Source organism: Thermobia domestica, chromosome 2 (assembly GCF_964235325.1).
Source record: "Thermobia domestica chromosome 2, izTheDome1.hap1.1, whole genome shotgun sequence".
Taxonomy (NCBI): Eukaryota; Metazoa; Arthropoda; class Insecta; order Zygentoma; family Lepismatidae; genus Thermobia; species Thermobia domestica.
The window spans coordinates 52,765,316-52,788,674 of NC_137455.1; the positions used below are offsets into that span (position 1 = coordinate 52,765,316).

The 23,359-nt window shown below is 36.5% G+C and overlaps 1 protein-coding gene across 1 annotated transcript in view; it reads right to left on the reverse strand.

Moving 5' to 3' along the window:
• Positions 1 to 2,928: 2,928 nt before the first annotated feature.
• Positions 2,929 to 23,359, reverse strand: part of LOC145672139 (leucine-rich repeat-containing protein 43-like) — a 66,610-nt gene continuing 46,179 nt past the window's right edge. Inside the window, exons 6-9 of the mRNA XM_081741466.1 lie at positions 12,741 to 12,836; positions 9,384 to 9,533; positions 5,634 to 5,661; positions 2,929 to 3,227 (exon numbers count right to left, since the gene is read on the reverse strand). Of these exons, the coding sequence (XP_081597592.1) occupies positions 3,088 to 3,227; positions 5,634 to 5,661; positions 9,384 to 9,533; positions 12,741 to 12,836 (414 nt within the window). The 3' untranslated portion in view covers positions 2,929 to 3,087. The remainder of the gene's footprint in view (positions 3,228 to 5,633; positions 5,662 to 9,383; positions 9,534 to 12,740; positions 12,837 to 23,359) is intronic.

Here is a 23,359-nt window from a genome sequence, read left to right on the forward strand (position 1 = left end):
GATTTAGTGACTGCCACTTAACAACATATCTTTATCAGATGCATGATGGACTCTGTGTTAGTATGTGATAAACTAATTTTTAGCAGGTGTTGTGCCGAATAGACCTTCTGAGGGAAGAGATAAGAAAATTAACAGGGTAGCAACGACCTTTCAAAAAGAAAACTGAAAACTGATATTTTCTAGATTTTCTGGAATAGATACCATTAAAATCGTCAATAAGAACTGAGTTCTAATTAACAAGAAAACCCCTCAGTGAAGTAAATTTATGATGAACAACATTGTGTCTGTGGGTTTTCTCGTGCTACTCCCGTTTTCCTCCACATTCTGATCCCACCAATTCTTCCATCATGATTCACTTGTCTTAATCATCGTCTTTCTAAGCCTAAAAGCCATAATCGTTGGACGTTAAACTGAAAGAATTCATTTCACTTCATCTCTAACGACAGCAACAATGATCAGTACTATATAGAGGCACTATTTTACAGAAACGTTAGTGAGAAAAAAGATTTAAAAAAAAACGCTTTCAAAATTTTAACTGGAAATCTAATTGGAAAAAGACCATTAGGAAGACCTAGGCGCAGATGTGAGAAAAATACTAAGATGGAACTCGCAGAAATAGAATTAGAAAGTAGAAACTGGATCCAATTATTTAAGAACACAAGTCTATGGAGAGCTATTATGAATGCAGTATTGAACCCTCCGGGATCTGTAGGCCTTGGAATTAAGTCAGTTAATTAGTCCTGACTGACTGATCAATAGCCAAGCGAAACATCTTAAGCTACAAACTTGAAATATTGAAATTGAAGAAAATTACTGAAGAAATTGAAGAAGTGACTTACTAAAATGCCCATTGATCTAAAAAAAAAAAAAAAAAAAAAAGGATAGAGTGGTGCACTAAGATGCCATGGAGTGGTTCACTAAAATGCTCATTGATCTACGATTGAAGAAAAAGGGATGGAGTGTGCACTAAGATGCTCATTGACCCAAAACTGAAAATAAATGGGTGGAGTGGTTCACTAAAATGCCTATTGATCTAGAATTGAAGAAAAAGTGATGAAGTGACGCACTAAGATGCCCATTGACTTAGAACTAAAGAAAAATGGGTGGAGTGGTTCACTAAGACGCCCATTGACCTAGAATTGAGGAAAGAGGGGTGGAGTGTGCACTAAGATGCTCATTGACCCAAAACTGAAAAGAAATGGGTGGAGTGGTTCACTAAAATGCCTATTGATCTAGAATTGAAGAAAAAGTGATGAAGTGACGCACTAAGATGCCCATTGACTTAGAACTGAAGAAAAAGGGGTGGAGTGGTTTACTAAGACGCCCATTGACCTAGAATTGAGGAAAGAGGGGTGGAGTGTGCACTAAGATGCTCATTGACCCAAAACTGAAAAGAAATGGGTGGAGTGGTTCACTAAAATGCCTATTGATCTAGAATTGAAGAAAAAGTGATGAAGTGACGCACTAAGATGCCCATTGACTTAGAACTGAAGAAAAATGGGTGGAGTGGTTCACTAAGACGCCCATTGACCTAGAATTGAGGAAAGAGGGGTGGAGTGTGCACTAAGATGCTCATTGACCCAAAACTGAAAAGAAATGGGTGGAGTGGTTCACTAAAATGCCTATTGATCTAGAATTGAAGAAAAACTGATGAAGTGACGCATTAAGATGCCCATTGAATTAGAACTGAAGAAAAAGGGGTGGAGTGGTTCACTAAAATGTCCATTGGCCTAGAACTGAAGAAAAAGGGGTAGAGTGGTTCACTAAGACGTCCATTGACCTCGAATTGAAGAAAAAATATGGAGTGGTTCACTAAGATGCCTATTGACCTAGAACTGAAAGAAAAAAGAGTGGAGTAGTTCACTAAGATGTCCATACAAGACGTTCAAATTTTTCGTGCGAGATTTCGATTTCAGACAAATTCTAAATAAAAGGTGCAGAAGAACGCAAAATATTGTCCAGAGTAGAACATGGCAGACACTTACTAGGAAAATATAGTCATTACAACTAAACATTTACAATACTAATTACAGAGATATTAATTTAATCAATAGGTCAATATCCAGTGGATAATTTTCAATAACATTTAGATATTCAATATTGCATCACGTTTCATAACAGGTTATTCGAAAAGAGCGCCGGTTTTGGATCATCTGGCAAATTTTTGTTTCTCGGTTGCCATCATTGTTTTGTATTGCTGCTCTACCTACAAATATTCCGATTGTCGCCTTAGTCTGAATTTCTCGCATTTCTTCAGTCTGTGTCTAGTCATGGAACAGTTTACTATAGCTCAGTGTGTGCTAATTGTAAAATTTTTTATCAGAACGGAGAACGTTTGTGCAGCAACTGTCAGGCGACTTCGCGCGGTTCTAGAGCGAAATGAGGCACCGAATGAATCAACAGTTCAACAGTTCACAGACTTATGAAAACGTTCATTGAAGCGGGTAGTAGTCGTTCTGAGCAATTCGACGAGTCATCGGCGAAATCCAAATGGATGGCGCTTGTCAGGCAGTCATAGCGAATTTCAGAAACAAGAGTTATTGCACACCATCGAAGTAGAGAAGGTCATACGCCCGACGTCATTCATTATACCTGAAATCGGAATGTGTGATTAACATTTTTTAAAAAAATTTTGTTAGTGTGTTTTGAAAAAAATAAAATTCATAATTTGATGTAACAAAACCGGCGTGCTTCTTGAATAACCCTATATAAGGAGCTTGCATTTCAATAATAAAAAAATATAAAATACTAGAGGCAGCTGTCTATACACCCCCAAAAAAGAGGATATTTCCCCACATTTTTCTAAAAATCTGCTCGGACTATTTTTGGGGCCTGAGAAAGAGGATATGTCCGGGCAAAAGAGGACGTTAACCGTAGCGTTAAATCACTGAACGTCATGAACACAATAATAATGAAAGAAGATAATACAGCAACATTTATTAGTTAGTAACTATCTACAATGTTTACAATATTATAAAAAAGAATAACGGTTTGGTAGCTTTTGTTTTGTGAGAGACAAAATACTAAAACAAAAATTCGAATTAGTTACGAATGATTAATTCTTGTATGTATATTTAAGAACAAAATTCATTTTTTGGATTTGCCCTTGGATTTTCCTTTAGACACGGTCGTTTCTCGAGGTGGAGGTTTCATAATGACACGTTTTAAATTAACGCCTAAATGGCAAGTCACCTCCTCCGGAATTGTCAGCTTCTGTCCACCTCCACCTATGGGGAAAAAAGATTTAAAAAACGAAAATTAAATAAGAAATTTATGCATTCTTTTATTCTTACTATATATAGAAAAAAATCAAGCGTATTTAGAAAGAAAATCCGTGGATTCCGGCTACAGGCAGCCTGTAGCAGCTCTCCTTTGCTTCTGCCAGCGTAGGAGAACTGCAATCCTAGAAAATCCGTTGTGGTGCAGATTTTCTGAATAGTGTAGCGTCTGTATACAACAAATAAGTAATGTTTATCAAAGTACATAAGCATGATTATCTGTATTCTGTACGTGTTGACGGAAGACACATATGATTTCCGTCTATTTGCAGCTGTACGTACAGATTGGTCCTGACTAAGCAATGAACCTCTACATAGCATGGTATAGAAATCTTCTGTGTTATACAGAATCCTACTACATTTCGCTTCTTCGGATTTTCTAGACTAAAAGTCAGCTTCTTTTTTCTCTCAGTGTAGTTGTTCCGCCTTAGCCTGCGTCGTGTAATACAGTATAAGTTAAAATCGTACTGAATTTAAAGCTCCAAATAATTCATTACATATAACAAATTTATTATTATACTGAATCTGTGTATCAACCTTCCTAAACTCCATACCACCATACCAGGCAAGAGATAGTGCAGGAATATCTATTAGCGTGACTATTCATTATTAGGAATTAGCGTTATACAGACAAACGATAGCGGACATAGCAAATATCTATTAACATGACTATTCATTATTAAGAATAACCGCCATACAGGTAAGCGATTGCGCTGGTAGCAAAATTTATTAGCGTGACTATTCATTATTAGGAATTAACTTTATACAGGCAAGCGATAGCGCAGATAGAAACACCTATTAGTGTGACTATTCATTATTAGGAATTGTTACTAATGGAAATGCATTATTAGAAAATATTACATCTATTCATTTGGAACGTTACTCTGGTGTTCTTCACATGGTTCCAGTAAGTTGTAACAATATTTGACATTGTGCCCCATCAAACTCTTCTCTAACCCTTATATTTTCTAATATTCTATGTCCCCAAACACTGGAGCAATATCCGATGATAATCGAAAGTAACTTAATGATAATTTGTAGTCTTTATTCATTAACGTGAGAATTTTGTTCATAACTTTGTTACCTTTGTTTTCCAATTCTGCTCTTGTATTACCGCTGGTAATTATAGCCATATTGTATCCATAGCCAATGACTCCTGCAATCTCTTGCATTTCTTCTAGGATTTGTTGCCCGCAGTCTGCAATGTAGTTTCTCACCTTAGTGGTCCAAGAACAGACCCCTGTCGATATCCTTTAGCTTTTATTTTTGTTATTTCCTTGTTTGAACATTGGTAGCATCCAGGCAATCTTTTCTAGGATGATGTTACTAACTCTAAGGTCTATAAAGTTTTTTTTATCATTGCGGATTACCATAGATTGCACCGCAATACCAACAGAAATGATCATTTGATGCTCTGTTTTCTTGTTGCCTTCATTTTCGATTATTTATGCAAAGCAACCTATTTATTGCATCTTCTGTGCTTTTGTATTTTCTAAAAAACAAATTGTAATTTGCATTTATCAATATTTAATCATTTATTATTTATTGCTTTTGCTGCTACTTTTTCTAATAGTTTTCCAAACATAGACCTCGAGGATCGAGGAATAAGCGGTAACATTATCACAAAGGAATATTAAAAATTTAGTTTAACGTTCGTACTTTTGTCCTTCAAGCGAAAAGAGACATGTGGCCAACGAAAGTGAATGAACCAAGTGCGTCATTTCAGACTTTGTTTGAGGGGAGCAAGATCACCACGGAAATAAGACTTTCACGTTTTGTACTAGTATCTTTATAGACAATCGATTAAAGTATATGTATTCCTCAAACTCTTGGGAGGGGCAATTTCCCCCTCCTGCCCCCTAAATGACGCCCTTGGAATGAATATGAAAGAGTTGATGGCATGGGAATGTGGGTGAATACGGAAGGACCATGAAAAAAATACAGAACATCATGTTCACCACCAAAACTTATATGCTCTGAGATCGAGCCAGTTTAGCGATCATATATCTCTTTGTTTCGTCTTCTTTTCAAATCCAATTACTGTTGCATGAAGATGTTTACCGATACGATATGAAAAAGAATTAGCTCAAATGAACATATGTTGCTTTGTTCGTTGATTGGAGTTTAGCGTCCCTTTTCAGTATCGAGGTTATATGCGACGTGGACTTATAGTTTAAGGTGGAATCTGAACCGCCCGTAATGCGTTTGAAATTTCAACGCTGTTTTCCCACTGGAAGTGGAATCCGTGACTCTGAGTACCAAAGGCGGGTTCGCTAGGCACTAGACCAGCAGGAAAAGGTTAAGTGAACTTACGTATAATCATCTGAGAAATGTGATGTGCAACTGAGAACTTACCCCCTTTACCTCCACCATATGCCAAATCCTGAAATAGAAATGAACAAAAAAATTTAACATACAACTTTTTATTTAAAAAGAAAGAAAAACAAGGTTGATACACGTATTACAATAACATATTTTATGTAATACTGTTGTGTAATTAATATGAAACTGAAAGAAAAAATGAAAGGCTATGTACACTCATATCCAAAATTATTGTCGCATGTCTATAAATATGTTGTTGTAGGAATATAATTTAATAACGAATTCGCCCAGTATTTCTTATAATGTTAGTATGTATATAATCGACTAAGACATGTATGTGCCAAATTTCATGTCAAAAGAGCAGTAAATAAGAAGAATAAAACGAAAATAAAACTTTCTTGTCCATTTAGCAACATTTTGCTTTACTCATTCTAATTTTCGTACTTATAATACTTTTCCTATGAAATTTATCACAAATATACATTTCCCGATCATACACATAGTATCAGTATTAAAAGTACCGTTTGGACATGAGTGTACATTGTTTCTATATATTAGTCATACAAAATTAACTGTTAATTAACTGTGAAGAAAGCGTATTACATACAGAAATGTTTCATACAACACTGACACCGGCACATCGTCAAGTTTTATAGATTCATATGCAGTTTTTGGATGGCGCATGTTTCTGTGCAGCTGCAGTGAATATTGCACAGGACTTCATGCATTCGATATGAGTGCAGAACCTGCGTAGTGTTTCTTTTGATTTCATGAATCCCGATCAGCTGTAACCATTGAGAGAAACTTTAGGATACATTATAACAAAGATCCATACTAAAGACATCGATACCGGTAGTTTAGCACACAGAACAGTAGATCAGGATTCTGAAGATACTCGTAGTATCAAACAAATCTGTCAAACATTTTTGCGTAGTGCACAGAAATCTCCCTGATTGATGCTGAACAATCCTAAACCTACAGTATGAAAGGTACCGAATAAGTGGTTGAAATTTAAACAATGTAAATTGCCACTTTTGCGAGTTTTAAATAAGAGTGACAATGAAGATCGAGCTAAATTTTGTGAGGAAATGGTGAACAGGTTTGAGGCTGATGATGATTTTATGTGCAGAATTGTACAGATGAGGCCACATTTGCACATCAGCGGTAAGGGCCATAGATATAATACTGTAATATCGAGTGAGCAGAATCCATATTAGATGATCGAACATGTACTGAAGTCACCAAACATAGCCTAAATGTGTTTTGTGCCTTAAATGTGAGCAAAATTTACAGCTCTTTCTGTTTTGCTGAACTCATTATCGCTGGCATATCTTACCTCGATATGCTTAAGAACTATCTAATGCCACAATTATGTCGAAGTATGAGTGTAGATTTGATTTTCAGCAAGATGGTGCACCTCTGCATTTCCATAATGAAATTACCAATAATCTTATTCGCGTAGTGCTTGGGTGGATTTGTCTTGGTAGAGCGATTTCGTTGCCATCTCATTCGTTGACTTTTTCCCATCTATTTCTCTATCTTGGGGTACATTAACAAATATGTTTCTTCTCCCTCTTTCCAGAACCGTATACGAGCTGCTGGAACGGATAATACAAGCGATTATCATCATGGATACAGACATAAAAGGTGCCAATATTGAACACCCGTAAATAAAAATAAAAAAAAATAGTATTCAATATGCCGGTTTTAGTGATGTACGAAACATTTCTGTAAGTAATGCACTTTCTTCATAATTAACGGTTTCTTTTGTATAACTAATAATATAAAAACCCTATAGTTTGGATCAGTGTTATGCTGATTTTATTTTCTTGCAGGTTTCAAAAAGTAGAACGTTATATCTTACTTGTGTACCCATTAAGCTCTCTACCATAGTTTTTTAGCTGTATGTTAGCTGGACACAAACCATCTTAAAACATTACGAGACTAGAAAATCGAAACTTTTCAGAAGTACGTCATTAATTCGAAATTCATATGGTTTTCGACACAATGCTTGAAATTGCATTGATATGCGTTGGTCGTTATAAAAGTCAGCAGGGTAGCCTATGCTAATTTAAAACTTCTGCTTTATTTAGGGGGAGATTTAAATGTAAACCTACTCAGAAAATTAAATCCCAAAAATAAGAAGATTTTTGTCTCCTACGAAAATACCACAGAAGGTCCAGAGATTTGTCTCAAACACTTGGCGAATACACAAGAAGAGGTTACAAAAGAATATCGTAAAATGCTTCCCATGCCACTAAAAGGGGGGCAAGCTCATAGAAACTGCTTAGATCCAGGGGTAAAAGTGAGGGGGAACGCGCTTGGACGCCATTCCCCCACTTCCAAAAAATATCTATGGCATTCTCTACTTCCTGAAAATAAAATGGACAAAGATAGGCGTTATGCGTACCCTTACATTTTCAGACCCACTTTACCCCTGCTTAGAGTTATAGTACATGACACTGATATCTTAGTTGTTCTGTAGTTAGCATTTACAGTTTTCGAAGAAGACTACTTTGATTTTGATCGGGTCGTTACCAGAAGAAATTAAAGTAAGGAAAATTAAAACAAACTGTCGAAATTAATGGAAAGTTCTCGGTACTTTGGATACATGCAACCTGGAGTACTAATTTGAGTTTGACGTCCCATGATTATGCCGGCTAGGCTAAAGGAGACGATGATGATGAGAAATGGATAAAATGGTGGAATAAAGAAAGTGGGAGGAAACGGGAGAACCCCGAGGAAACTCACACGGTGTTTGTCCACCACAAAGTTCACTGGGATTGAACCCGGGCAGATCAAAAACGTATTCAGATAAGGCTCTCACAAAAGTGTGTTGGATTTTTCAGGTGATTGAAACTGATTTCTATGTCGATTGATCGCTGTAGACAAGATGTGGATTCACTATTACGCACGAAATCCAAACAACAATCAAAACAGAGAACAGAAACCGACTGTTCGGCTCCAAAGAAGAAATGACCTGTTCCGTCGGCAGGAAAGATCATGACATTCGGTGTTTCGAAATGAAAAAAATATATATTTTTATTGTTTACCTTGAAAAAGATGAAAATATAAGTGGTAGACATTAAGACAATGTTTTAACTAGACTAGACAAAATAATTCATGAAATGTTAGGTTTACAGAAGGAAGAGTCATTTTCCATTAGGATAACGCATCCATTTACAAGAATGTTAAAATAATTGGAAAACTAAAGGATCTGCACTATGGCTTTTTGGAATATCCGTCCTATTCCTCAGATTTAACTTCCTTTAACTTCCATTTAGTCCCAAAACTCAATCAGTTCTTCGCTGATTAATGTTATAATTCGAATCTTGGTGCGATTGCAGCACTATCGAGTGGGATTTGGTAGCCATACGAGAAACAATGACTTATTAATATCATTGAAATAAATGCATTATGTCTGAAAGCAAATTGATTGGTAGGGGAAGAGCTTTTCATACCGCTCTCGTACTTGAATGTAACGAACGGTAGTTTGGAAAGACAAGAGTACTGCATTTATCACATACTATTCAGTTAAACTACGACATCTGGCCAACTATAGCCCTTCATGAACTGTACTGAGAGGAAGTTCACTTTGTGTGTTCTTGTTGGATAGTTTGGAGTTTAGAGTCCCCTTTAGTACCAACACCGAGGCTATATGGAACATGGAGCTACAGCTTAACATGACAACCGAACTGCATGAACTCCCACGGCAATCGAACCCGGGTCTTTCGCACCGTTTGTGAGCTCTGTATAAAGTTATACAAAGTGGCATATGCTTACCTTAAGACTTATATTCTCTAGTTTAGCGACGGGATTTGATCCTGGAACCCAACTATAATCAAAGTTCTGTGCATCCCAAACTGGTATTGTCAGAGGAACAAGAAACTCAGCAATGGTTGTTATCTCGGGAGGTGGAGGTAGTGGCTCTTCCTATAAACAGATAAACAAACAATACTGAAATATTATATACAGTAGATCCTGTTAAGTGGCCATCTGTGTAAATAGGCCACGTCACTTTGTAACCACGCAAGTACAATCATGTGTCATTATTACTCTGCAAGTTGAGTACTTTTGTAAGTTTGAAGTGTTTTGCTGAAATCATAAGGTGGTCAAAATTAAACAGATTTTACTTTATATTGCAAGGTTTTATATGTGCTTCCAACACCGTGCTGGCTGTAAACAACTTCAGACAATAACCACGAAGAAGACGTCGTTGTCCATCGTCAACAATTGCAAAATAACGAAAATCAACGAAGTCAGACGACTTTTCAAGATAAGAGGGAAAAAAAACGAAATCTGTGAGTTTTACGTCCCACGGTTATGCCGGTTAGGCTAAAGGAGACGGTGATTATGAGAGATGAATGAAATGGTGGAATGAAGAAAGTGGGAGGAAACGGGAGAACCCCGAGAAAACCCACGAGCACGGTGTTTGTCCACCACAAAGTTCATTTGGCGGAGGCTGGGATCGAACCCGGGACCCCAAGCACCAGAGGTGAACGCTCTACCACTGAGCCACCGCGCCCCCCCCCCAAGATAAGAGAAGCCAACACACCTCAGAGGGCATCAATCTTCACCGATTAATCATCCACCACTCTCTGAGAGTTCCTTATCCTCCAATGTGTAGGACGCCTGGTCTCTGGTGGGTACCACCTCTCTAAGACCCCTGGTCATTGAGAGACACCTACTTACACCTTGGCCGCAAGAGCCTTGGTTCTTATCGTCCTAAGACGCTTGGTCATTTGGCTCCTACAAATTCACAACAAACCACCAAAATAACTAGAGGAACTTATATTTTATCTGTAATATTTATTACTACCGTATATAAGAAGAAACGTTTATAATAGAAGGTGATGCGAAAGTGCAAATTTCCGTGTACCATCTTTTAGCTTTACCCTTAAAAAAAAAGAAAAAGAAATACAATATTAATTTTATTTATATTTACTCTTATGCACTATGCTTATGTGGAGTCAAGGCTCTAAGAATTGTGTTTGAAAAACTGGTACATTATGCTTTACATTTTTACATTTATAAGAGTTTTCTTGAGATTTTCCTTTCCTCTTTGGAGATACTAGAAACAGCATTGCGATGGTGTGCATAGAAAAAAGTCACTCTTGTGGACGTTGGACTCTGATGACAATGTTGACTTAGACCTACTGTGCACGGAACCTCTTCGCTCCTTTCAATAAATAAATATTAAATGAACTTCCTTCCATTCTTTAAATGCACAACATACCTTTATGCTATGGTGCTTCAATACTAAATCCGGTAGTAATATATCTACCAAGAACCTATTCTTCAGACGGTAAACCATAAGTTAAAAAAAAAAAAAAAAAAACTTTATCTATCTATGATCTTTATGGTCTTTGTGAAATCAATAACGAAACTGGAAATCTACAATTTCCATTGTCAATAGAGATAGTGGCTAAGATGGGATGTTTTCATGGAAGGTTGAATTGATATAAGACCTCGAGAATAACGACATATGCGCCAACATATATCCATTTTTACTTTCTTTGTGTCAGCTTATGAATCTTCCTGTATAATCACTGAGAATGATATTAATTTATACTTCGCAGATACGAGTAGAGGTCTACACGGGCAGGAATTTTTTGCCCGGCCCCGGCCCGGCCCGGCCCATGTGTTCATAATGTGAAGCCCGATCCGAGTCCGAAATATGTTTTAGCATTTAGGCCCGAGGTCGTGCGATATGAGCTTGAAATAAGCCTGAATTGCAAAACTTAATAATTAACGCAAAATTGTATTTTTATTTACAGCAGTAAGAGGTTTAATTTTGCAGTTGTACTTTAAAAGTTCTTCAGAAAGAATGGTGCAATAAATATCGTTCTATAGTATATTTACAAAGTTAGGCCTAAAAAGGCCCGAGAAATATGGTTGTATATTTAAAAATTTAGGACCCGAGTCCGTGCAGACCTCTAGATACGAGTGAAACTTCAGTTAGGATTCAAGTAGTACTGAGCCTTGGCTTCGTATCCGAAACTAGCGCATATATGGTCGTTGCTATTCTGAGACATCACACGATTTATGCTACAGTTTATTTCAAAATTGTAGCACAAGTACATTTTACAAGCTAACAATGAAATATAAATTAACTTCTTTACATATGCTGCTCTAACACTTATTTTCGTAATGTTTCCATTTTACACAATAATAGGGTACTGATACCTATTCCTTTTCAGTGTAATCACCATGATTTTCGGTCAACTGTTTGTTCCAGTACACCCACGGCTTTGTCATCAGTATTGAAGATATCTGTGTCAAGTTCTTTGGAAACCCTTTCTCCCACCCTCGTTACAGCGTGGCCCTGAGATTCACCTACCCTATTTTAAATGGTTACCTAGGGCAACCAGGGAAAGTAAAGGGACCGGAGGATGGCACTGACTACATTCCTCCATGAGTGCACAAGTCAAGAAAGTGTAGAGTATTTGCGTCCACACGCAGGCATTGGGTCTTCATGGCCTCTCCCACGTAGGAGGCAATATTTACTTTTATACCTAGATATACAATGTACCTACATAAACACTTCTTGATTTGAAGTTGCTATGAAATCAGAACTCATTGAAATATGTTGGAATATCAGGTGTCAGTAAATACAGTGACGCAAAACATTTGCTTCCTGTCTAACTTCAGAATTCTTGTACCACTAGAGGGCAGTGAAATCAACTTCAAAATGTCGCTCATCCGACAACAACGCAGCTGCTGTGCCTTAGAATGTCATTCAACAAAATTTGTTCGTGTTGGTGAAAAGTGCTATGAAACGCGAACTTAATGCGAACCCTCCTACAAGCAAGTCAATTTTGAAGTGGTACTACAATTTTGTTGAGGACAGATGCATTTGTGATCAGAGAAAGGACCACTCAACGCGATCACGCTGGATATGCTTCGCAGAGCGTTGTCCGAGCTCTATCACATCGATGTTTGCTGGTGATCATTTGAGACGCACATCGAGTGTCTGTGATAAACTAATACAAATAAGTTAATGAAACTTAAGTAAAAGAATATTCGGATAAATTTTGATTTTACAATCACTTCATCAACAAGTGTTTTGAGGGTACGCTGTAGATTTCTTAAAAATGGTGAGATACACTTAAAAGCTGCTGTATTTAAACAAATTCTTACCGGTTCTGCTTCTGGAGTTTGTTCCTTTCCTTCTTTGCTTTTCGTTTTGTCCTTCTTCTTGTCTTTCTTTGGTTTCTTGGCTGACACAACCTCAGTCTGGAAATACGCAGAAATATTAAATCAAACGACGTTGCACATAGTACCAAAATAACCAGTACCAAAGTGAGGCCATATCATATTATTTTGTGATTTCTGGTACTTTAAACCAGCGATTCCCAACCTCTTTTAACTGGCGACACACTACTGATTGCCCAGGACATCGTGATACTCTTATTTTTTTTATTTTTTATTAATATTAATACACATCAGTGGCGTATTTAAGGGTGACTTAGGCCATTCTCGAAATTTTATTTATTACTTTAAAGTAAATGAAATAGCATGCAAAATTTTCAAATTTCGAGGAATAAAGTTAGCAAAGTCCCCCCGATACAAAATCGTAAATACGCCACTGATATACATTATAATAATATAAGCTTATAGATTCCTATGGAGTAGTGACTCTGTGTAGTACTGAGCATTATTGCTTCTGTCGCTGGAAGCACTGACTTGTACAGTCAGAGTAGGGTGGGGTCACTTGCGGGTGTTTTTTTTCCTACTGCGCATGCGCAAACCCTCGACGCTGATTGGCTGGCGCAGGTCACGTGACCCCGCCACGCCCCTTGACGCTGATTGGCTGGCCACGCCCCCTTGACGCTGATTGGTCGGTGCAGGCCACGCCCCCTGCCACGCCCCTTGACGCTGATTGGCTGGCCACGCCCCTTCACGCTGATTGGTCGGTGCAGGCCACGCCCCCTTAACAGCGATTGGTCACGCTCTTTTACGACCGCCATTTTAGGAGTATGTACCGCGCTGACTGGCTGGCAGCGGACCCCGCCCAGTACACTCCGATTGGCTGGCGCGGGACCCCCGCCGATTGGCTAGCACCGGACCTCGCCCCCTTGACGCCGATTGGCCGGCGTCGGACCTCGCCCCCTTGACGCCGATTGGCCAGCCACGCGCACGGTCTGCGCAGATCGGTCGAAGCCGGATCACCGCACCTGCCACATTGCAGTAGAGAATACGAACACATAGCATAGCAGATAATACATAAGATTCGTTCCCTTTTATGAGCACTTTACGAACACATAACATAGCACATATAGCATAGCAGGGGTGCACTCGTTCCCTTTTATGAGCACTTTTAACATAGCAGAAATTACACAGAGACTACGAACACATAACATAGCACATATAACATTAGACTATCTAACATAGCAGGGGTGCACTCGTTCCCTTTTATGAGCACTTTTTTTCAACATGGCAGAGAATGGAGACCAATTTTTGACCTACTGCGCATATGCGCAGAAACATAAAATAAGACATAACACCCCCGTTCTCTTTTACGAGCACTTTATAGCAACATAATAGAGCAGAGAATAAAAAAATAACAACCACACACACACACACACTTGATTGCTTATGCGCAGTAAAATTAAATTTCCAATTAATTACACATTGCTCTCATGCGCAGAAAAATTACACTAGACTACAGCCTGTTACAGTTGCAGTGCTGGTTCCGGTTCAATAGAGCAGACTACGTGCAACAAGCAGGTCATAAAAGACTATGACCTATTTTTCATCCCCTAAATAACATAGTATACACCCACACTTGGAAATAACACGCATGCGCAGAAACATTTATATTTCCGATTCGACCATGCTGGTAAAGAATACCACACTTATTTCTACCTGGGTCTTATAGTTTATGTGGGATACGCCCTTTCTATGACAATTTTAACCGATTTGGATGAAACTCGGTATATGAGGGTTTTCGAACATGCTGATTACGAATATCATACTTATTTTTACCAGGGTCTTATGGTTCATGTGGGATACGTCCTTTCTATGATAATTTTAACCGATTTGGATGAAACTCGGCATATGGGGGTTTTCGACCATGCTGATTACCAATACCACACCTACTTTTACCTGGACGTCGTTTGTATGACACTTAAAACCTAATAACACGAAAACGGGTCAACATATTGAGGCGGTGTTTCTACATTTAGTAACTGGTCACCAGCAACTACAAGATCCAAAATAATGACCATCGAGGTCAAAGGTCAACATACTTAAAACCTAATCACTCGAAAACGGAGCCACATATTGAGATGGTGTTTCCAAGTCTGGTAATTGGTCATCAGGTACTACAAGATCCAAAACATTGACCATCGAGGTCAAAGGTCAACACACTTAAAACCTAATAACTCGTAAACGGAGCCACATATTGAGATTCTGTTTCCAAATCTAGTAATTGGTCATCAGGTACTACAAGTTCCAAAATAATGACTATCGAGGTCAAAGGTCAACATACTTAAAACCTAATCACTCGAAAACGGAGCCACACATTGAGATGGTGTTTCCAAGTCTGGTAATTGGTCATCAGGTACTACAAGAACCAAAACATTGACCATCGAGGTCAAAGGTCAACATACTTAAAACCTAATCACTCGAAAACTGATCCATATATTGAGATGGTGTTTCCAAATCTAGTAATTGGTCATCAGGTACTACAAGATCCAAAACATTGACCATCGAGGTCAAAGGTCAACATACTTAAAACCTAATAACTCGAAAATGGATCCACATACTCAGGTGCTGTTTGCACATTTAGTAATTGGTCATCAGGTACTACAAGTTCCAAAACAATGACCATCGAGGTCAAAGGTCAACATACTTAAAACCTAATCACTCGAAAACGGAGCCACATATTGAGATGCTGTTTCCAAATCTAGTAATTGGTCATCAGGTACTACAAGATCCAAAACAATGACCATCGAGGTCAAAGGTCAACCTACTTAAAACCTAATCACTCGAAAACGGATCCATATATTGAGGTGCTGTTTCCACATTTAGTAATCGGCCACCAACTACTACAAGTTCCAAAACATTGACCATTGAGGTCAAAGGTCAACCTACTTGAAACCTAATCACTCGAAAACGGATCCACATATTGAGATGGTGTTTCCAAATCTACTAATAGGTCATCAGGCACTACAAGTTCCAAAATAATGACCATCGTGGTCAAAAGGTTAAAATACTTAAAACCTAATCACTCGACAACTGAGACACATATTGAGATGGTGTTTCCAAATCTAGTAATTGGTCATCAGGTACTACAAGTTCCAAAACAATGACCATCGAGGTCAAAGGTCAACCTACTTAAAACCTAATCACTCGAAAACGGAGCCACATATTGAGATGCTGTTTCCAAATCTAGTAATTGGTCATCAGGTACTACAAGATCCAAAACAATGACCATCGAGGTCAAAGGTCAACCTACTTAAAACCTAATCACTCGAAAACGGATCCATATATTGAGGTGCTGTTTCCACATTTAGTAATCGGCCACCAACTACTACAAGTTCCAAAACATTGACCATTGAGGTCAAAGGTCAACCTACTTGAAACCTAATCACTCGAAAACGGATCCACATATTGAGATGGTGTTTCCAAATCTACTAATAGGTCATCAGGCACTACAAGTTCCAAAATAATGACCATCGTGGTCAAAAGGTTAAAATACTTAAAACCTAATCACTCGACAACTGAGACACATATTGAGATGGTGTTTCCAAATCTAGTAACTGGTCATCAACTACTACAAGTTCCAAAATAATGACCATCGTGGTCAAAAGGTTAAAATACTTAAAACCTAATCACTCGAAAACGGAGGCACATATTGAGGTGCGGTTTCCAAATCTAGTAATAGGTCATCAACTAGTACACGTTAAAAACGTACTGACTTTCGAGGTCAAAGGTCAAATATTTAAACCTTAATAACTTGTAAACGGAGTCAGCAAGAGATTTCTGTGTCCTATTCTTTTTTTTGTTCCAAGCAGAAAAAGTGAAGAATGAATAAATTTTAGTGACGTATTTGCTATTGTACTAACGAGAAAAAAAATCAAAACAACGCCATTTTTAACTAGCTCAGAATTTCTGTACATTTTGGTTATTCAAAATAATTTGGATGGACTAACGAAAAAGAAAGCAGAGATATGCCACTTTAGGTAGCTGAGAATTTAAAGAAACAAAGGGAACCTACTCAATTTTCTATCAACGAGAAATGCCATATTTCAACTACCTCAGAGTTTATGTCTTCTTGTACTAATTAAATAAACGAAGGAATAATGTACCAATGAGAAATGCCATTTTTTTCTAGACCATGTTCTAATATTTAAACAAACGAAGGGGTGAATTTGAGTGACCTATTCAATTTTGCACCAACGAGAAATAACGGCGTATTTTAATTCATTTTGTACTATTTAAATGAACAAACAATCGGATAAATTTAACCGGCTCAGAAGTGTACTATTTAAACAAACGAAGGTCTCATGAGTGAGATTTCCAATTTTGTAGCAAGAAGGACTATTTTCTAACTAACTCAAATTTGGATGGAGTGATTAGTTTTGTTCGAACCAGAAAAATTTGATTGGATTATTTCCTTATGTACCAACTGGGAAAAGTGAAGGAATAAATTTGGGTAGAATATTTAGTTTTGTACCTAGCAAAATAAGAAAAAGAAGTGAAGAACGAATAACATGTACCAACAAACAAAATGGAGCACCAGCGACAAAAAAGAAATCGAAGGAGGAATAAATTTGGGTGACCTAATCAGTTTGTAATAAGCAGAATCAGCATTCTATACTTTTTTTCTCCCATTCATTGGGGTTGTCCTATTTCCTTTTGTACCAACGAGAACCATATTTAACAGACATAGAATCTGTACCAAACAGAAAAGACGAGCTACACGATTAAACAAAGCAATCAATTTTTAACTAGCTCAGAATTTATGTGCCTTTTGTAACGAAGAAACAAATTTGAAGGAAGTTCATTTTAACTAATCCTGCTGCGAGTAGATCAATTAGTACATAGTAAAAAAATAAAACAATATGACATTATTGCGACTTTCATTTTCGAATACATACGAATTAGGCCACTATGGCAAAAAAATTCTCGAAAACTCTCTCCTTATGCTTTAGAAACCCGCTAGTAGGGCGTCGATTCAGTAATCCATATTGGAGTATACCTTTTATACAACAAACAAGTCTACTGTCTTCGGCACGCATTTTAGACCAAGGGCAGCAAGACACTATATTAAATAACACTTCTGCTGGATAGAAATTCGATTCTCTCGATCTTCTGCTTTACTTGGAAATTATCCACATCTTAGAATTTATCAGGTTACATCTAGTAAAAGAAAACGAACAGATAATTTTGAGACAGTTCCATATGGGTAAATACAGTATTAGTAGAGATAAGGAGAGAGTGAAAAAAAATGGAAAATTAAATTTTAAATCATTATTATTATTATTATTTTAGAGGTCAAAAGGAAGAATAAATGAATTTGAGTGGCATATGTACGGAATTTAGTTTTGTAAAGGGCAAAAAAATTGAATGGAATATTTTATTTTGTACCAGCTGGGAATTTAGTGTTGCACCATTGTATCAATTTAAGTATTTTTGTACTATTTAGTACCACCGAGAAGGTGTAGAATATTTAGTTTTGTTGGCTTCTTTATTTTGTATTAACGACTAAAGCCTTTAACACATACTTGGTTGTGTGCATTATAATGGCCGAAGTTTTTCATTTCCCCGTGGTACAACGTAATGGTCGCCCCGCTTATTCTAGGTCTACAGTTAGATATTTTCGATTGGATAATGGTAAAAAGCCACGTTTTGTTGAGCACAATGCCCACTATAACGATGTGGTAGACAATTATTTGATGGATAGATATTTGTTTAATAGTCGATATAACAAATGGTATATGATAGAATTTGTTAAGCATTTATCGCATGTAGATATTAAGATAGACTTTTTTGTCGTTGGTTACTCGTTTAACTGCACACAGTTCTCTTTTCCAATCAGCTACCTTTTTTGCCATGAAAACTAAGGGTAATAGTTATACTGTGATAGCTTTCTTTCGCTATGGGGGAACGCAGGACACTTTGGATGAGTTATTAAAGTTTTGAAATCATGTGTGCGAGTTCAGGCCAAGTATCCAGATTGCAGATTTACTTGGCTGCTTTACACGATGTGGTAAAACTGGCCTTTTTGCGGTATCTCCTGATACCTATCTGTTGGACCTCGCGGTATTTGGAAACTTGGTGAAAAAGAATAACAAATGGTTTTTTCTCACAATAAAGCTATACATACAGAATTATCCATTATGGCAAAAAATACTACTTTCTCCTTATGCTTAGTTGGAGTAGACTTCGATACATTGTGTAAGAATTTCCAAATAATAGCGGTATTGCACTGTACTTATAATAGTCTGTAATAGTGCAGTTTATTGTAGTCTACCAGCAATAATGATCTTATCTAAGAGAGTTATTAGGTAAAGATAACAATTACACCTCCATTCTGCGAACACATTTATAAGACCATATTCTGCTACTCAAACAAACGAAGGAATAAGCTCAGAATTTCTATACCTTTTTTGCGCTATTCAAATAAACGAGGGAATAATCCTATTCACTTTTAGTTTTGTACCAACCACAAAAAAAGGGAAGAAGGACCATTATAACAAGCTCACTATTTTTATACCATTTTGTATTATTCTATTTCATTTTTGTAACTATCAGAAGAAAAGCTCAGAATGTTATACCTTTGTGATGCTACATTTTGTATTATTTTTGTGTCATCCAGAGAACAATTTAAATTGCCTCTCCCTGACAAATCGGTTGCCAGAGTCCAATGTTAGTTATCTATTAAATTCTTAATATTACTGTACTACAAATTGATCCAGTTAACAGTTCAAGTTCTTCTATTTTTACACAATCAAATGCATATGCTACAGTGGGCTCAGTGTTCATTTACAGAATTAAATAATTGTTTATCTTTCTCTAAAAACATTTCTACTATTTTGTTGATATAATAATCACACTCTGTAATGTATTCATATACCAGATTAAATTTTTTCTCCAAAGTATAAGTGTTCTTAATATTGCAATTTTTAAAATGCTTCTTTAAATAGAGTTTATAGATTTTCTCTCTCATTTCACGTTTAATTAAGATTGTCCACACCTTTTGCAATAATTCGTAATCATACTGCAGCAAACACTTGTGATCTTTTTCATTCTCATTATGTTTAGAACATGCCTCACATAATAATACCGAATTTGGTGTATACTCATTAAATAATTGTATAACACATGTATGACTAATAATTTCACTAGTACACCAGCACTCATTAGCTTCCAGTTCAAAACAGGTAATATTTGATACACTGTCATCATCACTTTCCGGGAGTATTTCATCATTATATCTATTATAACGTCTAAAATAATACACTTCTTCTATTTCTTGTGTTGGATATATGATTCTCACTTTATCACGTAATTCATCTGGCAAATCGGGGTCAGACGGCTGGATTAACAGTATAGGTTTCTCGTTTTCACGCTGAATTTCTTTTTCTCTAGGTGAAACATAAGCAGTTTCCGTGCTAGTCATTTTTCTACTCTTTCGCAAAAACAAATCGAGTGTGACACATCTACTTATAAACCTACAATAAAAGCATTCTATGCATTCTCCGTGTTTAATATGTTTCAAGCAATATAAAATAATTTGTTAATATAACGTCATGATGTATGTTCTATTATTTCCAAATATACTCCATAATCTTATATTCCATTATAATAAAATACATAAATGCAAAAATATATATTTGTCTTTTGGACTTAGACGAGGAAAGAAAGTTTAAAAAATAATTGAATCGTTGAGCAATAGGCAGTACCTTAGCAATACAAGTGTTAGGTAACGCATTCGTAACGCTGCTTAAATATCTGCAGCAACATGGAACTTTGAAAACTTTTCTTACTCTTATATGATTCCTTCTGCTTTTTTCCTCAATCACCACTGTGATCAAAAATGGTCATGCATGCTGTTATGATTCGTCGTCCTTCATCAGTTTTCTTTAGTACGCTAATTGCTATGAATTAAGTTATAATTGAATTATGACGCAATCCTGGTTTGTTAAATCTTACGTTGAAATATTTTATAAGCCTTTCTTAGTGACGGGAGAGGCAATTTAAATTGTTCTCTGGATGACACAAAAATAATACAAAATGTAGCATCACAAAGGTATAACATTCTGAGCTTTTCTTCTGATAGTTACAAAAATGAAATAGAATAATACAAAATGGTATAAAAATAGTGAGCTTGTTATAATGGTCCTTCTTCCCTTTTCTTGTGGTTGGTACAAAACTAAAAGTGAATAGGATTATTCCCTCGTTTATTTGAATAGCGCAAAAAAGGTATAGAAATTCTGAGCTTATTCCTTCGTTTGTTTGAGTAGCAGAATATGGTCTTATAAATGTGTTCGCAGAATGGAGGTGTAATTGTTATCTTTACCTAATAACTCTCTTAGATAAGATCATTATTGCTGGTAGACTACAATAAACTGCACTATTACAGACTATTATAAGTACAGTGCAATACCGCTATTATTTGGAAATTCTTACACAATGTATCGAAGTCTACTCCAACTAAGCATAAGGAGAAAGTAGTATTTTTTGCCATAATGGATAATTCTGTATGTATAGCTTTATTGTGAGAAAAACCATTTGTTATTCTTTTTCACCAAGTTTCCAAATACCGCGAGGTCCAACAGATAGGTATCAGGAGATACCACAAAAAGGCCAGTTTTACCACATCGTGTAAAGCAGCCAAGTAAATCTGCAATCTGGATACTTGGCCTGAACTCGCACACATGATTTCAAAACTTTAATAACTCATCCAAAGTGTCCTGCGTTCCCCCATAGCGAAAGAAAGCTATCACAGTATAACTATTACCCTTAGTTTTCATGGCAAAAAAGGTAGCTGATTGGAAAAGAGAACTGTGTGCAGTTAAACGAGTAACCAACGACAAAAAAGTCTATCTTAATATCTACATGCGATAAATGCTTAACAAATTCTATCATATACCATTTGTTATATCGACTATTAAACAAATATCTATCCATCAAATAATTGTCTACCACATCGTTATAGTGGGCATTGTGCTCAACAAAACGTGGCTTTTTACCATTATCCAATCGAAAATATCTAACTGTAGACCTAGAATAAGCGGGGCGACCATTACGTTGTACCACGGGGAAATGAAAAACTTCGGCCATTATAATGCACACAACCAAGTATGTGTTAAAGGCTTTAGTCGTTAATACAAAATAAAGAAGCCAACAAAACTAAATATTCTACACCTTCTCGGTGGTACTAAATAGTACAAAAATACTTAAATTGATACAATGGTGCAACACTAAATTCCCAGCTGGTACAAAATAAAATATTCCATTCAATTTTTTTGCCCTTTACAAAACTAAATTCCGTACATATGCCACTCAAATTCATTTATTCTTCCTTTTGACCTCTAAAATAATAATAATAATAATGATTTAAAATTTAATTTTCCATTTTTTTTCACTCTCTCCTTATCTCTACTAATACTGTATTTACCCATATGGAACTGTCTCAAAATTATCTGTTCGTTTTCTTTTACTAGATGTAACCTGATAAATTCTAAGATGTGGATAATTTCCAAGTAAAGCAGAAGATCGAGAGAATCGAATTTCTATCCAGCAGAAGTGTTATTTAATATAGTGTCTTGCTGCCCTTGGTCTAAAATGCGTGCCGAAGACAGTAGACTTGTTTGTTGTATAAAAGGTATACTCCAATATGGATTACTGAATCGACGCCCTACTAGCGGGTTTCTAAAGCATAAGGAGAGAGTTTTCGAGAATTTTTTTGCCATAGTGGCCTAATTCGTATGTATTCGAAAATGAAAGTCGCAATAATGTCATATTGTTTTATTTTTTTACTATGTACTAATTGATCTACTCGCAGCAGGATTAGTTAAAATGAACTTCCTTCAAATTTGTTTCTTCGTTACAAAAGGCACATAAATTCTGAGCTAGTTAAAAATTGATTGCTTTGTTTAATCGTGTAGCTCGTCTTTTCTGTTTGGTACAGATTCTATGTCTGTTAAATATGGTTCTCGTTGGTACAAAAGGAAATAGGACAACCCCAATGAATGGGAGAAAAAAAGTATAGAATGCTGATTCTGCTTATTACAAACTGATTAGGTCACCCAAATTTATTCCTCCTTCGATTTCTTTTTTGTCGCTGGTGCTCCATTTTGTTTGTTGGTACATGTTATTCGTTCTTCACTTCTTTTTCTTATTTTGCTAGGTACAAAACTAAATATTCTACCCAAATTTATTCCTTCACTTTTCCCAGTTGGTACATAAGGAAATAATCCAATCAAATTTTTCTGGTTCGAACAAAACTAATCACTCCATCCAAATTTGAGTTAGTTAGAAAATAGTCCTTCTTGCTACAAAATTGGAAATCTCACTCATGAGACCTTCGTTTGTTTAAATAGTACACTTCTGAGCCGGTTAAATTTATCCGATTGTTTGTTCATTTAAATAGTACAAAATGAATTAAAATACGCCGTTATTTCTCGTTGGTGCAAAATTGAATAGGTCACTCAAATTCACCCCTTCGTTTGTTTAAATATTAGAACATGGTCTAGAAAAAAATGGCATTTCTCATTGGTACATTATTCCTTCGTTTATTTAAT